At 37.1% G+C, this 14650-nt stretch overlaps 8 protein-coding genes across 8 annotated transcripts; 6 read left to right on the plus strand and 2 right to left on the minus strand.

Annotated features, from left to right (window-relative positions):
• Positions 1-956: 956 nt before the first annotated feature.
• URM1 (ubiquitin-related modifier URM1) lies at positions 957-1253 on the plus strand (the record flags this gene model as incomplete). Its single annotated transcript, XM_003959743.1, has 1 exon — positions 957-1253. The coding sequence occupies one exon, from the start codon at positions 957-959 to the stop codon at positions 1251-1253; it is 297 nt and encodes a 98-aa protein (XP_003959792.1).
• A 117-nt stretch (positions 1254-1370) lies between these two features.
• On the minus strand, positions 1371-2138 carry GCN4 (amino acid starvation-responsive transcription factor GCN4; the record flags this gene model as incomplete). Its single annotated transcript, XM_003959744.1, has 1 exon — positions 1371-2138. The coding sequence occupies one exon, from the start codon at positions 2136-2138 to the stop codon at positions 1371-1373; it is 768 nt and encodes a 255-aa protein (XP_003959793.1).
• Positions 2139-3316: 1178 nt separating this feature from the next.
• Positions 3317-4018, plus strand: IRC22 (Irc22p; the record flags this gene model as incomplete). The annotated part of the gene is made up of 1 exon (XM_003959745.1): positions 3317-4018. One exon carries the CDS (start codon positions 3317-3319, stop codon positions 4016-4018), a length of 702 nt encoding a protein of 233 aa, XP_003959794.1.
• Positions 4019-4222: 204 nt separating this feature from the next.
• Positions 4223-8200, plus strand: PAN1 (actin cytoskeleton-regulatory complex protein PAN1; the record flags this gene model as incomplete). The annotated part of the gene is made up of 1 exon (XM_003959746.1): positions 4223-8200. The coding sequence occupies one exon, from the start codon at positions 4223-4225 to the stop codon at positions 8198-8200; it is 3978 nt and encodes a 1325-aa protein (XP_003959795.1).
• A 250-nt stretch (positions 8201-8450) lies between these two features.
• KAFR0L00540 (bifunctional 4-hydroxy-4-methyl-2-oxoglutarate aldolase/oxaloacetate decarboxylase) lies at positions 8451-9158 on the plus strand (the record flags this gene model as incomplete). The annotated part of the gene is made up of 1 exon (XM_003959747.1): positions 8451-9158. One exon carries the CDS (start codon positions 8451-8453, stop codon positions 9156-9158), a length of 708 nt encoding a protein of 235 aa, XP_003959796.1.
• A 148-nt stretch (positions 9159-9306) lies between these two features.
• NTF2 (Ran GTPase-binding protein NTF2) lies at positions 9307-9684 on the minus strand (the record flags this gene model as incomplete). The annotated part of the gene is made up of 1 exon (XM_003959748.1): positions 9307-9684. The coding sequence occupies one exon, from the start codon at positions 9682-9684 to the stop codon at positions 9307-9309; it is 378 nt and encodes a 125-aa protein (XP_003959797.1).
• A 257-nt stretch (positions 9685-9941) lies between these two features.
• Positions 9942-13712, plus strand: SEC3 (GTP-Rho binding exocyst subunit SEC3; the record flags this gene model as incomplete). The annotated part of the gene is made up of 1 exon (XM_003959749.1): positions 9942-13712. One exon carries the CDS (start codon positions 9942-9944, stop codon positions 13710-13712), a length of 3771 nt encoding a protein of 1256 aa, XP_003959798.1.
• A 325-nt stretch (positions 13713-14037) lies between these two features.
• TMA20 (translation machinery-associated protein 20) lies at positions 14038-14650 on the plus strand (the record flags this gene model as incomplete). The annotated part of the gene is made up of 2 exons (XM_003959750.1): positions 14038-14048; positions 14116-14650. 2 exons carry the CDS (start codon positions 14038-14040, stop codon positions 14648-14650), a joined length of 546 nt encoding a protein of 181 aa, XP_003959799.1.

Consider the following 14650-nt stretch of genomic DNA (forward strand, 5'->3'; position numbering starts at 1 on the left):
TTAAGTAGAATAAGATGAGGAGCTGTACGCCAGGTTCCATTACTTTTTGTATGATATAAAACAACGTGGTGCAAAGTGGTATGAAAAAATGGAGTTGCCTATTACATAAATGCAATTTAGATAATTTCCTGTTTAGAATCATGCCTTTGCATATATCTGGAAATAGCGTACCTGTTTTTAGTAAGCAAATGGCAATCATTTCAAGTAAAGAAAGTCACTTAATAAGTGAAAAATTGAATGAAACTGGATCTTTATTTAAGCATGCTTTTGTTAATATTTTAAATTTTAATATGGGTATCTCGTGGTTGCTATTTGGAATTAGAAAAAGTAGCATTAACCCGGTTGAAACAGAGAATGGCTGTCCACTATAGATTTTTTTTGCTTCCATCAGATTATTGTAAGATAATATACGCTTGTACCTGCGAAAAGTAGAAGGCAACTTTATAACTGAAATTGTGAGAATAATAATATACGTGCTTGCCAGGTCCTAAAATGAGATAAGTGAACCCTATATGTATTTTTGTCAAATGCAAAAATTCCATCTAACTAACTCTACATTCACGATGATTTTTGCAACTCAACATTTAGGGCGCAAGAAATACATACACCCAAACTCGTTCATTTACCAGAGCAACATCCTCTTGTAACCTAAATTTTCGATTCATAGAATCAGACAATAATGACGACAACGTCGCATTACCAATAAGACCACTAGAATTAGATAGTAGACTTATAATGTCCCCAATCCAGCACATGATAAGCAGTAGTATCCGGCGAGTGCTCCTGCATATCGTACCACTGGTATTATCAAGTAGGTGTTACACTTTTATTAAAAAAATTATTTCATCTTGATGTTTTTCAAAACACCCAATATCCGAAATTCTCGATGAAAATGAAAAAGAAGAAAAAAAGAATCTCCCAATATTGACAAACTTATAAGGTGATTGGAGTGCAGGATGATCAAGGTTAGAGTAGAATTTCTTGGTGGACTGGACGTTGTGTTTTCCAAGCAACGCGTACACGATTTAACTATTGATGCTGAAGAACTTAGTATGCAAGGATTAATCGATTATATTGTTCAAAATTTAATTACTAATAAGAACGACGTCGATGTCTTCTTAGAAGATGATAATATTAGACCTGGTATAATTACGTTGATCAACGATACTGATTGGGAATTAGAAGGTGAAATGGAATACGAAGTTTGTGATGGTGATGTTATTTCATTTACATCTACTTTACATGGAGGTTAAAAACACAATATAAAAATAAGTATCATTTTTTAATTTGAAAAATTAAATATACACACATTGTAAGATAAATACATATATATATATAATAATCGAATTTTTGTTAAAAAAAAATTGAGATTAGAATGAAACACCATTAGATTCAAGTAAACTTCTTAATCTAGCAACTTCATTTTGTAAATCGGAATTTTCACTTATTAAATTCTCAACTTTGGTTTCCAATTGATTCATTCTTTGTAATTTTCTTGCTCTCGAACGTCTTGCAGCTTCGGTGTTTCTTGCACGCTTTAAAGCGACAGGGTCACTTGGATCCGCAATGACAGGAGTTAAAGGAGCAGCACGTGCCTTTCTGTTATAAGAAACGACACCTAAATGATCCACCTTCGGATTTGAGACTTTCTTGGAAACACGACCAGTAGTAATTTTAGTGGCCTTGCTTAAAGTTTCCTGTTCAATAGCAGGAGTTGGTAAGAAAGAAGCAGTTTCCTCTTGTTTGACTTGAGCGACATCATCGGTGATTTTGATGGCGTCGTCATTATTAGTGACATCCTCTTCGGTAACGACTGGGATGTCATCATCGAACAAAGAGGTCCAGGTGTTTGGATCGGAAGAAGTAGAAGTTTGTAGAGATTCATCCAAATCGAACATTGGAGTAGAATCTACACTTGAGCTGAAGAAAGTTTCTACTAAATCAGCATCTAATTCAGTAGAGTTTGAATTCAAATTGAAGTAGTCGTCATTAATAGTATTATTTGAATCATCTTCCTTGATATTTGAAATCTGGAAGGAGAAGTCAGGAATGACTTCAAATGAAGGTTCATTCAATGTTTTTGCGTCAGAAACGATGGAAAGTTGTTCTTGTAAGGTTAAAATGTTGTATTGAGGCATGATGTTATTATTAATTGGGATGATTGATATTATTAAAAAAAGATACGTTTAAACGTTTTGTATTATTGAAGATTGACAAACATGGTTAAAATTGATAAAAAAGACATCATTTTATTAGTTGATGAAAGACTCTATTAGGGAGTACTTTGAGTTAAAGTAATCGTTAGCACATTGTTATAAAAAACTTAAATTAAAAAACACAAGGAAGGGGGACCTAACTTTTCAAATAATTATTATTAAAAATTAATTAACGAAAAGGGAAACAAAATATTGAAATTGTTATAAAAACTTAGTAAGCCATTTTTATTTCTTTCTATTAAATAAATAAACTGAAAATTCTGAAAAAAATAACTTAATATAATATTTTGTTGATTGCAAATAAGAGATGGGTTGGGAATTTGCTGAAAGGATGTGTGTTTGTTTGTGTCTTTTTGTGTTGATGTAATTTGTACAGAAAAAAAAAAAAGAAAGTAAGAAAGAAAGTCCATCCCGAGAATGATTCATCGTTGAAAAAAAATTGCATATTTATATCTCGTAGCAAAAGAAGAAAAAATCGGCGGCAGGTGAAAAAAAAAATTTTTCTTTGACATAAAACTCGTTATTCCCCAATTAGGAAACTATTACTGTAACGGGCTGAAAATTCTCGCGGTGGGCGGCAGTGGGATCCCACTTTCCTAAAACGGCCTCGGAATTCTCTGCGTGACCTCCTACTTCATACCGCGGGTTCTGGGTTTCCGTGCCTTTCGAGCTCAGATAAGCAGAGCATCACAGGCAGCGGTTCCGGTAGAAATTTTTCAACCAATCAGAGAGAAAGTTGGTGAGTGTAATTTCACGTGATACACAAATGATTCTAGCCGCTCATGACTTTTTTTTTCAATATGGAAGAAACTGCAAAAACGATGATATTTCGAGATATTTTTTTTTTGGCCCTGACCGCATTCATGAAGCCCTAATTCTGCTTTTGCAGACTTCCAAATCTGTGGCAATGTTGTGGCAATGTTGTGGAAAAAAATGCCGCAGACACACACCATCCGGGTAATACTCCTCATTATTTTTCAAATCTACCACGTCTGACACGTAAGCCAGAAAGTGCCACCGATACTATTTAAGGTACAGTGAAATAAAAACACCTGATTGCTCAAAAGCTGTCGCTCAATTGAATTGACCACACAACAGACATGAAATTGACTACTTTATTATCCCTTCTCTCGATTCCCCTAGCATTTGCCCAAGAAGATGTTACCCAAGAAGACGTTGCTCAAGAAGCTCCTAACAGGACAATAGATCTTGACATCAAATATGAAATCTTGGAAAAACCAGATGCTGATTTGACCAATTTCGTCGAATTTGAAGATAATGACGTCTTCACTCTGAATTATACTCTTACAAACAGAGAACAAGATCATAATATCTCAATTCATGCAGTATCAGGCTCGATCTTAGCTCTTCCAGAAGGTAGAATCGTTGCAAACGTTTCTAAGGGTGATTTCGAACCTGCCATCTTCGCTGCCGTCAATAGCACTGTCACTTTCCAACAAAAGGTGGAATTCGTACTCAATGAAGGTAATTACTATCTCTTCCCCGTACTACACGCTCTAAGACATAATGTCACCCAAAATGACACTGATGTTGAAATTGCAGAGCCTATAACGGTTGGATCTACACCTCTTCTCTTCTCCATTGCAGCCCCACCAATGTCATTTTTTAACTTACAATTTCTCTCCATCCCAATCTTAATGAGTGTATTGTTAGGTGGTTTGACCTACTTTGGTACGAAGAGCGGTAGTAGTTCCACTAAGAGATCAGCCTCTTCAAAGAAGACTGGCACCCCATCTTCAACCCAAGAATGGTTGCCTGAACAGTACAAGAAGGATAACTGATTCCTGTGTATATTACTTTCTATATTAATATCTATATATGATGATATACGTTTCTTTAATACTACCCGACATTGAATTTTTCAGTTTCATGATGCCCCTATCCGGCATCAAAATAGAAAAAAGTATAACGACAAATTTCAATTTTTATATGTAAAATGATCGTAAAACTATAAGAAGCACACTTTGGTGGCCCACTATTTCGATATGTATAACGCTTATCAAGGCCAGGGAAATGCTCCTCCTGGTGGTTACAACTACTATCAGCAGCAGCAACAACAACATATGCCTCCCCAACAACCAAATTACATGAATAACCAACAGCAACAGCCAATGCAAAATACGAACTACCAAAGCTTCCAAGCACAGCAGCCAAGTTACGCTCCTATGCAACAACAGACTGGATATATTTCACAGCAGCAGCAGCAACAGCAACAGCAGCAACAACCGGGATATTCAAATGTTCAACAACAATCGGGATTCCACAATATGCAACCCCAATTGCAACAAATGCCTTCCATCCAACCCCAAAGTACAGGCTACTATGCAAATGCCGGTTTAGTACCTCCTGCAACCCCAGTTCAGCAATTACAGCCTTTAAAACCACAATCTACAGGATTTCTTCAACCACCACAACAACCTTTACAACCACAACAAACTGGCTTCTATTTACAACAGCAGCAAACTTCACAAGTCCCATTGGAACCATTAAAGCCAACTGCGACTGGATTTGTCAATTCCTTTGCCAATAATGGTTTAAACAATGACTTAAAAATACCTACAATTAGGTTGTCTTTCATCACGGCCAATGACCAAGCTAAGTTTGAAACTTTATTCAGATCAATGGTTAAACCAGGTTCAAACACAATTAAGGGTGTCGACTGTAGACAAATCTTAATGAAATCAGGGTTACAACCACAACAGTTAGCCAAAATTTGGTCTCTATGTGATACTTCCAGAGCCGGTGAGTTACTATTTCCAGAATTTGCCCTAGCCATGCACTTAGTCAATGACGTCTTGCAGGGTGATTCAATCCCGTATGAACTTGATTCAAAAACTAAAAATGAGGTGAATAGTTTTATTGATGCAATTAACTTACATATTGCCGCTGCAAGCAACACTGCTAACACACCTTTTGATGATTTGATGCGTTTACAACCCCAAAATACTGGTTTAATGCCACAAACAAGTTTTGGCATGATGCCACAAGTTACTGGAGGCACAGCTAACCCAGCTATGCTAAACCCTCAATCAACTGGTTTTATGCCACCGACAAGTTTTGGCATGGCTCCACAACTTACTGGTGGTGTTCAAGCACCAATGCTATCACAAGTCACAGGTGGTAATATGATGCCAATGGCACAAACATCGTTCAACACTATGCCATTACAAAACCAGATGACCGGTAGTGGTTTAGTTCAACCACAAGTCACGGGGGGTATGGCTCCTTCAGGTTTTAATCAACAGATGCCTCAGTTATCTTTTGGCCAAAACACCTTAAATATGAATCAAACTGGTTTACAACCACAAGCTACTGGTTATTTGCCACCCTCTAATTTCAATGTTACGGCACCCCTAGCTGCCCAAAAGACAGGGTTTGGTAACAATGAAATATACTCCCAGTCAAACTTCAACAATAACAGACTTAACATCAGTACCCAAGAGCAAGAAGAAACGATTTCTCCTGAAGAAAAATCGTTATTCTACAAAATTTTTGAAACCTACGATTCAAGCAAAAGGGGATTATTGGATTCACCAACTGCTGTGGAGATTTTCAGAAAATCCGGTTTGAATAGATCCGACTTAGAGCATATTTGGAATTTATGTGATATCAACAATTCTGGGCAATTGAATAAACAAGAATTTGCGTTGGGTATGCATTTGGTCTACAAAAAATTGAACGGGTTCAGCTTGCCAAATACATTGCCAAAATCTTTGATTCCATCTAGTATGCAGATTTTGGATAACTTGAAAAATCAATTGAAATTGGATAATAACATTAATTCTACCAATAATAACCTAAATTCGAGAATTGACGCCCTGAATTTCAAAAATAATGATGACGAAGATTCACTTCCTGTTTTCAGAAATCGTAGGAAAACTAATACTGCCGAAGCTCCTTTAGTATCCTCCGCGGCTGCTGTAACTTCCAATGACAATAATGTTGGAAGTATGTCCGTAGAAACAGCTGCCGCCACTTATCCAGATATTACTAAAACAAGTATTAATGAACTTCAACAAAATACTGCTCCTGTCCCTGCCAATGACTATAAACCAACAAAAGTTGAGCCACTTACTGCAGCAACTATGTCATCTACCTCTCAGGAAGATGCAGTGAATATTGAGAAATTAAAGAACGATATTAAGCAGTTGAACATTCCATTAATTTCAACTGCCAACTCAGTTCCAGTTGATGTAAAGAAAAGATTTAATCAAATTTTGACCAAAGTGCCAAATTTATTTGCTGAGATTGAGAAGATTGATAATCAAATTGCTAATGCCAAGATTGAATTATTCAAATTAAAAAATCCTCTAAAAATTGAGGGCACAGGGCCAAATGGTGAAATTACAGACAATGATAGGAAAAAGGCAAGAAGTAAAGCTTTATTAAAGGCAAGAATGGCTGCATTGACTGGTGAGACGGTGGATCCTTCCAGTATTGAAAGCGATGATTCTGAACAACTTTCAAAGGAAGTGTCCAGGATCAAGGATGAAAACATGCAAAATCAACAGATACTTAAAGACGTTAGACTTTCGATTTCTGAGATGTTTGCATCTTTGAAGGCTACTTTGACTGGTAAGAACATTTATAACAATATTGAAGACTTTGAAAAATACGAGTTCGGTGTAGGTTTGGAACCTGAAGTTCGTTCTTTTATTGAAGCATTGAATTCCGAGGCTATAAATAACTCAATCTCCTCTACAGGCTTAAATCCATCTGGCAGCACTATCTCAAGCCCAGATATATCTAGTAATGAAGCATCTTACTCTCAATTTAAGTCGTCTGAGGAAAGAGCTGCTTATTTGAAAGAGCAGGCACAGAAGAGAATGAAAGAAAGACTAGCAAAGTTCGGCCTAGATAGGCGTGACTCAAGACAGAGAACCAATAGTACTGATCAAAATAAGACACCTTTCGAAGCAGAACAATCTAGGTCTATTCCACAGCAACAGCCAATCGCCGTTCAAACCTCCATCCCGCAGAATGTTCCTCATCAAGATGAGGATGAAAGTGATGAAGATGAAGAGGAAAAGAAATTGAGAGAAGAATTACAAAGGCTAAAATTGAAGAAGAAGGCTGATAAAGAGAGAAGATTGGCTGAACTTCGTAGTCAGGTTCAAGATGCTAAAGCAGATTCTGAAGACGAGTGGCAAGATGCTGCAAGCAGAACGAGTGATCTGACACCAGCTCCTATAAACACTGCTCAGGTAAATGGAAATAATATGCCTACTCAGAATATTAGGACTATAAATGTACAAGAGCAAAATCGCGTGAATACTACTCCACCTATCATACCTGCTGCTTCTACTACTACCCCTGGGCAAAGGAACCCATTTTTCAAGCAGGAGACCAATGCATCCACTTCTAGTTCATTGTTTAATGCTGAAGCTGCAGAAGCTCAAAGAAGATTGCAAAGAGGGTTGGATAATGGTGACGACGACGGTTGGTCTGATGACGAAGTAGATGAGGAACCTCGAAAGTCTGTTCCAGTCAATAATCAGAGTATGGCCAATAGCGTATCTTACTCTCAACCAACTTCTGTAGCCCCACCATTGCCCCAAATCAATAATGCTGCTCCGCCTACACCAGCACCAGTTGCTGCTGCTGTCCCTCTTTCACAAATGGATCATAACACCATTCAAACAGAGGTTACCCAAGCTGCAACCCCCCCGGTGCCAGTGGCACCTCCACTACCAACTATGCAGGCAGCCGTACCTCCTGTTCCACTTGCTCCTCCATTACCAACTGTGGAAACAACGTCGAATTTCGTGCCCCCACCACCTCCGTTACCGCAGTTGAATAATCCTGTTAACTCACAGAATTTGACAGTTGCACATGATGAAATGGATGGCAACTACTCAGACGATGTGCTTTCAATTCCAGAGTCTGTAGCTTCAGATAATGAAGATGGAAGTAACTTACCACCCGCTGGTATTCCACCTCCACCTCCTTTACCTCCAATGTAAGAATTAAGGGTAACTATTTTTCTATTTGTATAAAGTATACAAGTTTATAGTGATAAAGAGATTGCTGTTGATTATATTTGTATACTGGACTATTTTTATTCTATCTTTACTAGCTTATTATATGTCTGTTTTTTTCTTTCACGTTTTGTTGCTGCGACGTGCAACTTGAGAAGGCCTTTCATTTAAGATCCGCAGAGAATAAGATAACAGGAAGCTATATAAAGTAGAGATATAGGGTGAAATATAAACAATGAGTAGACATCTCGAGGCATTGAGAAAATATAGTGCTTGCGATATATCAGATGGATTATTGAATCTATATAACATAGCACATGGCGGATATTTTCCCAATTTGACGCAATGGTCTGGGATTAAGAGGGGCACCATAGCTGGGAAGGCATATACTGTGCTATTTGCTCCTATAAGTGACCCAAGACCCGAGATCAATTACATTGATGACATTCCGCCGAATTCGTTTATTATTATAGGGCTAGAGCGATCTCTACAGCTGGCTGCTGCACCTTACAGCACCATTACAAGAGCATTGTTTGGCGGTTTAATGGCCACAAGGGCCCAATATCTGGGTACGCTGGGGACTGCGGTATTCGGGAGAATAAGAGACCTTCCTGAACATAAGAAACTGGAATATCCAGTATTCAGCTACAATTTAGGTGCTTGTGCTTCAAAAGGTATCGTCAAGCCCGTGGCAGTGAATGAAACGCTTTCTATTATGCTACCTGATTCCTCAATAGAAAATATAGATCACGATGATATTATCGTTGGTGACATTCATGGTATAGTTAGGATCCCCAAAAAAAAAGTCGATTTGGATAAATTGATTAATTACATTTCTAAATCTGTAGAAGTCGATGAACAAGTTGCCGATGCCATTAAAAATGGTGCACCTGCTAAGTTATCCCAGAAACAAATTAGAACAAAATTAAAAGAGTATATGTAGTTAGTTTCTTACGTTTTTTAGTTCTTATTTTTTATTGATTACCCTTTTGATATTGTAGTATATATGCCAATTATATAGAAATGACACAAAGACTCGAAATATACAATATAAAATGATGTTTGACGGCTAGACGACGATATTTTGGGGCCTAAGCAGAGTAGTTCAAACGGAAGATATCGTTGAAGACGTAGTAAGAGTTACCTTCTGGTATCAAATGGAAGACTTGGGAGAAACGTTGTGGGTTTTGTTCTTCGTCAATCAACAGATCACCGGTGATCATGACCAAAACATCGCCGTTTGGAGAAGCTGGTTGAGCGTCTAGCGTGGTGATTCTATGAGAAACCTTTTGAAAAGGTAAGGAGACTAACTTTTCGACGATATCCTTAGCACCTTGCAATTGAGTAGTTTCAAAAGTTAACATGGATTGATCTCTGTAGAGATTACCCAACTGGGTTCTGTCGGAATCGAATTGATTGTAGTAAAATTCGGTGAATTGTTGTGCTAAACCGTTGAAATCTAAGGACATCGTGCTTCTGTTAGTGCTGGTAGTCTATATGCCTAGCATGAATTGAGTTACTCTTAAGATTCTTTTAATTTAAAGATGAAAAATTTCCTCGAATTTCACTCTAATCGTCTGAGACGAATATCAACAAATTGTAAAGTTCATTCTGAATTGAAAAGAGTACCCATTAGAAAGGGGATCGTATAAGAGTTAGAGACAGATACTCATCCAGCGAATTCAGAACGCATTGAAGCTAAGGACACACTCTAGGGACACACACCATGAAGAGCGCAATTTCACCTTTCAAGAAGAAGTCTCACAGCAGACAAGCGTCAATGAATGATTCGACGACTCATCAAAGAACAGTATCAAGCGGTAGTTACAAGCAGCAGCATGGTCGGACTCCCAGTGCCGGTGGTATACATCCTCCTGTTTCTGGTTCTAACAGTACACACAGAAGGACCACTTCAAGGTCGTCTACTTCCTCACAAAATTCAAATTTTTTGGCAGAACAGTACGATAGAGATAGGAAAAATATCATCAAATATTGCTTCAGTAAACCAAACCAGAAGACACATGAATTGCCAAACAATTATGTCACCCATGTTAGAATCATAGAGGACGCAAGGTATCCAAGTTCAAGACCGGCTCTTGATTCTAAATTGGAAAACAAGAAGAAAAGAGTTCTTATTGTCAGCTCGGCAGCTAATGATGCTAATGAGATATACCTCCATAAAGCTCGTGAAAATCCAGATGGATCGTTTCAGATAGGTAGAACTTGGTCGTTGAAAGATCTTCTCAGGATTGAAAGAGATTTACAAGTTGAGGAAGGTTTTATAGTCACAATGGGTAAAAAATATTATTGGGAAACAAACACCGCAAAGGAAAGAACCGTTTTTATAAAGACGTTGGTGAAAATTTATATTCAAGTTTTTGAAGGTCATGTCCCTGAATTAATAAATTGGGATTTGAGTACATTTTATTTGGATGAAAGAAGTTATAAAAGGGCAGTTGTCACTAGAACAAGCGTAACGCCTACACCAATAGCCTCCCCAGAAAAGGCGATGGCATCACTTTCATTAGATCAGGCCTCGGTACCCCAGCATGAAAATATTTTGGTTTCTGAACAAAATATCACAAGACCACAGAAGTTCGAGACTCCTCTAAAAGCACCAACTGAACAAACCCCACAAAGAAATTCCTTAACGAAGGCACCTTATTCAAAAAATAAAACAACTTTGAATGAGGCCACAAATAAATTAGTTCTTGAATCCAGTAATACCGAAAACAACTCTACTGGATTTCCAACAGGAGTGCCCGAGTTACAACCTTCAGCAAGCTTGACTCAAGTACCCACCTCTCATATTAATGAATCAAGTATATCTATCCCAAAGTCAAGAAGAAGCGAAATAGAGCAAAGTAATGGTTACATGGAATCTGATTTGGATAACTCAGCGAGAAGAGGCTATCCTGCTACGAATGATACCCTTCTTGAAGATCTAAACATTGCACTAAGTGAACAACCTGATCTTAATGTTCCTTTAGAAGCGGCTGCTATACCTTCAACCAACGAACAGGTATCATCCAAATCTAGGTCAAATGAATCAGAAATTTTGCCACTTGATATCAATGCAAAGGAGTCATCAAAAAGTAAAGAACGTCTTATGTCAGAAGAACATTTCAATAGTCAAGAAGATGAACTCGACCTGAATGAAACAATACAAGAGCAGGATGTGGATCTGTCCTTTGAACGGGGAGACGAAGTTCGCTATAGTCAATCATTGGAACCCAATAAAGTTCACATGTACCATGAAGTTTCTACCATCCAGGAAGAAGAAAATGCACCAGTGTCTGGCATCGCTGGTGTCTCAACTGAAGCAAAGTCAAAGAAAAGTTCAAAGAAACACATACCAATAAGAGATGAGGATCTTTTAGAGGCACTAATGGATATCAACTGGGAACTTGATGACGACGCAGATACTCTGTTAGAAAAACTAGAATCCAAACTTACTGAAACGGAACAGTCATTCTACAACAACATGTTGCAGTTACAAGATTCCGCACCAAAATTATCTGCATTTGAAATGGATGTCACGAAGGAATGTGATAAACTAAATCCTTCTTTTTCAATATTTTTGATGGAGATGAACAATGTTTCTGAGGATATTGAGTACGTTGAGAGTCAACAGAATGGTTTACAGGTTGAAAGTGCGAATAAAAAGCTGCTTTGGAATACACTCTCCGAATTGATTAACACTGTCTCTCTTGATGAAGGTACATTGAAGGAGTTACTACAATGCCCTATTAGAGAAAGAAATTTACCTTGGATGGAAGAACAATTAAATGCTCTATCAAACGCCTTAAAAGCTATTGCAGGTAAATCGAAAAAGCAAAATTACAGTCTGAAAGATATGGAAGCTTTGAAAAAGAGACGGGAATATTACGAAAAAGTTACAGAATTGTTCCTGAACAGAGTTGTCGATGAGCTTGGCACAATGTTTGCTTATATAAAAAACGACAGTACCTCAAAAGATCAATTAACAAGTATACTGTCAAGACTTTTGGTTTTTTCCTCACTAGTCCTTTTTTGTAAAGAGGCTTCGAATGAATCATACCGTTCGATTATTGAACAATGGAATAAAAATAGTCAATTAATTTATACTAATATTTGGAGCAAGATCTTAAAGGATATGAATTCAGAAATACCATATAGTGATGAAGTGGAAAATCCACAATGGAGCTTCCAACGTCTTTTGAAACAATGGAAAAATTACAGACAAACTAGAAAGATAATCAAAGATGAGCCTCTCTCAGTAAATACCTTAAGCTCTCTTTCTGAGTCTTTCAATTTATTGGAATTACATTGTGTAACTTATCAGAATTTCATTGGATCTTTTTTCCACATTTCATCAGATGAAGATTTCAATAGCTACGTCACTAAACACAGGGACATCAATTCAAGAATGCTAGCATTGGACAAATTGAAGCCCATGGCATCTGATAGAGAATCTGCAATAGCAGAGGTTCAATTGATCTCTAAAATATTCCAATCAATTGTTTCACAGATATCTACCTCTCTTTCAGATATGACTAAAAATGATCATTCTGTGACTATTTCTGTGATGCTAATACTAGAAAATAAATTGAAGAAGTTGGAGTCATCAAATCAGGAATTCTTACAATCTGCATTAAATAGACTCTACTCTCAAATGAAACAAACATGGTCTGATTTTGTTGAAGAGCAAATCATGCGCGCTGAAAGATCAGTTTTTGATTTAACAAACGAAGAGGTTTCTGGCGCTTGCTTAGAGCTTCCTTTACTTGTAAAAAATTTGGAAGACTGCATCTTCTACATTAAGGAAAAGCTTTCTATCGATGATTCTGACTCATATGAGACAATTAGCATTGTGAAAGTATCGTATGATACCTTGACTAAAACTATAATCAGAGTGTTCTCTGAAACTCGTGATGTGGGCACTTCTGTGAATATCCAAAAGAAGAGTGTCACCCCTGAAAAGTTTACTGAACTGAGAACCACTTTAATCAATTTTAACTGGTTTATAGAATTATTGGCTATTTTCAACTCTGATTTGAACGGTACGTTTGATGAGGTGATAATATCATCTAGAAAAATATTCGATACGGAGAAAGATGCTTATACAAGCTACTTACTTTTAGAGGCAATGCCAAAGCTTGCTTCCTTTGTGAATGGCGCTTACCATCTGTTAGAAAGTGGCTCAAATGCATCCTCTTTATCTTCATGGGGTGCCTACAGCAAACAGAACCTCGACAATATTTTAAATGGTTATACTTCCACTGAAATTGATTTATTGGTAGAAAAATTACATGAAAGGATGGTATCATACTTTTCTTGGAGCCAATTTTATCAAATTAATGAAATTTTATGCGATAAGTTGTGGTCATCACTTCAAGGACAAACCGTCTCTCTTTATCTGAAGTTGTACACTTTGATCGACAAGCATTATAAAAATGCACACTGCCGCTTCACTAAGAATGATATTATAAGTGCATTTGAAAGATATAAAAACTGAGTGAACTCGAAATTTATAAAGATTTCTTATGTACAAGAACTTTGATTAAATTTTTTTGTCATATATATATCAATTTGCATATAACCTTAGTAGTGCCTGATCGTGACATGAGTTCCCAAATTTGTATCTTTTTGTTAGACTTATTCAAATATGGATTTCTCGTCAATACTTTGAGTAAAAGCACTTTAATTATCCAAAAGTCATTTAGGATGGAAATTTTCAAATCGAAGAGCGCATATAAAAAATTCTTCCAAAATCTTGGAAGATCATTGCAAGATTCGTTGTGATAAAGCAATCAAGACAGTGGTAACAACAATATAAGAAGATGTTCAAAAAGTATGTTCTCTCAGTGATTTCTTTTACCCTTCAAGAGTATCCTTTTTTTATTAACACTCAATTATAGATTCTCTAAGGAAGATGTACACTCTCGTTCCAAAGTAAAGTCTTCTATTCAAAGGACTTTGAAGGCCAAATTAGTATCCCAATATCCCCAATTAGAAAGTGTGATAGATGAATTAATTCCTAAGAAGAGTCAGATTGAATTGATCAAGTGTGAAGACAAAATCCAGCTATATGCTGTCGATGGTGAAATATTATTTTTCCAAAAATTCGATGAACTTATCCCAAGTTTGAGACTAGTACACAAATTCCCAGAAGCTTATCCAACCGTTCAAGTTGATAGAGGTGCCATCAAGTTTGTTCTTTCTGGTGCTAACATTATGTGTCCAGGCTTAACCTCTCCAGGTGCAAAACTACCCGTCTCTCCAGGTTTTGAAAAGGATTCCATTGTTATCATCAATGCAGAAAACAAAGAAAATGCTTTGGCCGTAGGAAAGTTACTTATGAGCACTGACGAGATCAGTTCTATCAACAAAGGTCATGGTGTGGAGCTAATTCACCATCTAGGAGATCCTTTATGGAATTTTAGTGTCGAATAA

The sequence above is a fragment of the Kazachstania africana genome, chromosome 12 (assembly GCF_000304475.1).
Source record: "Kazachstania africana CBS 2517 chromosome 12, complete genome".
Lineage (NCBI taxonomy): Eukaryota > Fungi > Ascomycota > Saccharomycetes > Saccharomycetales > Saccharomycetaceae > Kazachstania > Kazachstania africana.